Source organism: Oryzias melastigma, linkage group LG14 (genome assembly GCF_002922805.2).
Source record: "Oryzias melastigma strain HK-1 linkage group LG14, ASM292280v2, whole genome shotgun sequence".
Classification (NCBI taxonomy): domain Eukaryota; kingdom Metazoa; phylum Chordata; class Actinopteri; order Beloniformes; family Adrianichthyidae; genus Oryzias; species Oryzias melastigma.
This window is the reverse complement of record NC_050525.1, coordinates 13524994-13526887: the sequence shown is the minus strand read 5'-3', so window position 1 is coordinate 13526887 and position 1894 is coordinate 13524994. Positions and strand designations below refer to the sequence as shown.

The window sequence follows — 1894 nt, the reverse complement described above, 5'->3', positions numbered from 1 at the left end:
GAATGGACACAATTTTTTTTTATGCAGTTATTCTCTGCTCTCAGTGGGTTGAGCATTTTGTGCAAGTTATCCCACTCAAAATGAGAGATGCCTGTAGTTTGTTTTTTAGGTAAACCTCAACTAGACTCAATGTAGAGAAAGAATTCACAAATACTGTAAGATTTTTAATTAAAAATATGGTACATTCCTAATTAAAATACATCATTTTTTACATAGTTGCCATAATCTGATCCTTTACAGATCAAGAACCAGGTATTTATAGAGTAGCAGAACAGAGTGCTTATTGATTATACTCAGAAAACTTTCTTACATAATTTCAATAAACATTAATGTGAATCACACTTCATGCAACAGATATGTAGTAATCATTGATTATTATTGTAGCGCATTGTCATATTTATCCAGTAATCATTGTTACACACTGTTAATACATTAAAGAAAGTCAAAAAGCTTTTGAATGTCATTTCAGTAGACAATATGCATCACATGTGGATTAAAAATTAAATGAAAAAATGAGAGCGGTTCTCTTCAATGATGGCACTGTGAAGAAAGGTGGAAAACAACAGAAAAAAAAGAGTTAAAAAAATGAGTGCTGCTGCAGCGTAAGTGTCAACGTGGATTTACTGAGGGAATCATCAGTGATTTTAGCATCAGGACATGTGTTAAGAAACAATCATATTGTAAACCCCTTCCGCTCTCTTTGGTCTGTTTACATTAAATGTGGGGTCATCTGGACCCCACAATACAGTGAACTGAACTTTTTTTTCAATGATAGTCGATCTGTACTGGTAAAGTCATAAAGTCTAAATAACTTTGCCTGTGTATAACATGCAGATCCTAACTGATAGCAATACATACACCATCTAACACTCCACATGGAATCTATGGACTGGTTGAATGAACTCCTACAGGCTCTCCAGTACCTTATGGAGAGAGTAGAACGGGTTTACTGTTACACAACTAGGACGACTACTGCATCGTAGTGACCACCTGTCTTGTCCTGGTTTTATAGTCTCTCAGAGTTTTTAACAAAATTATGAGTCACAACTTGAGGTTACCCAAAAAAAGGAGTCCAGCGTCGCTCTCAGAGTTTGTCCGTGGTTAGTTCACTGTGAAAAATAGAGACAAAAGTGTTTCAGTTTAGTATTTGAACCTTAATGTTGTAAAATTGAGTAACACCTTATCAGTTTAGAAAACTAGTTTCATGGAAAATGTTGATGAAAATAAATACATTACTTTATAGATGCTTAAATATTGTGAATGATTCCTTCTGGCAATAACTGCAAGTTTTTGCATTTTCCATGGAAGCAAAATGCTGTGTCTAGTTCTAAAAGGAAACAACTTTTCTCTTAAATGTCACAAAATAACTAAAAACCACAAGATTTGCTATTTTGTCCTTAAAACGCTCAGTTGCATTTGGGATTCTCTCAGACTTAGCTTCACACATAAGTAATCATTGTCATACCGGAAGCCTGAATCCCCATAGGTAACAATTCGCAGCATGAACTCTCCTTCTTCACCAGGATAATAAGTGGAGGGGATGACGATGTATCGGCCCCGAGGAAGGTTAGATCTCAGGAAAACTGACCGAGAATCGATAAATCTTGCGTATCCCACTGGTTCCCTAGATGGAAGTCGGTGCATTCTGTCCTCCCTGTTCAATTCCACCTGGAAACAAAGTTTACGTTTTACAGGAGTGAAAACGAACATATGCTGTATATCATGTTTTTCGTAGCACATGAAGTAAGCCTTTTATTTAATACTAATAAATTTTTTTATAGTACTTTTGAAATGTAAGTAAAATACACGTATCCAACCAAAAAGAAACAAAATATAACTGTAGAATATTTTTTCCTAGATGTGGGTGCAGGTTTTTTTTTTTTTTTTTTTTTTT

The 1894-nt window shown here is 34.9% G+C and overlaps 1 protein-coding gene across 1 annotated transcript in view; it reads right to left on the bottom strand.

The window, feature by feature from the left end:
- Window positions 1–1084: 1084 nt before the first annotated feature.
- Window positions 1085–1894, bottom strand: part of LOC112143034 (calpain-5) — a 115461-nt gene continuing 114651 nt past the window's right edge. Inside the window, exons 9-10 of the mRNA XM_024266773.2 lie at window positions 1466–1668; window positions 1085–1109 (exon numbers count right to left, since the gene is read on the bottom strand). Of these exons, the coding sequence (XP_024122541.1) occupies window positions 1085–1109; window positions 1466–1668 (228 nt within the window). The remainder of the gene's footprint in view (window positions 1110–1465; window positions 1669–1894) is intronic.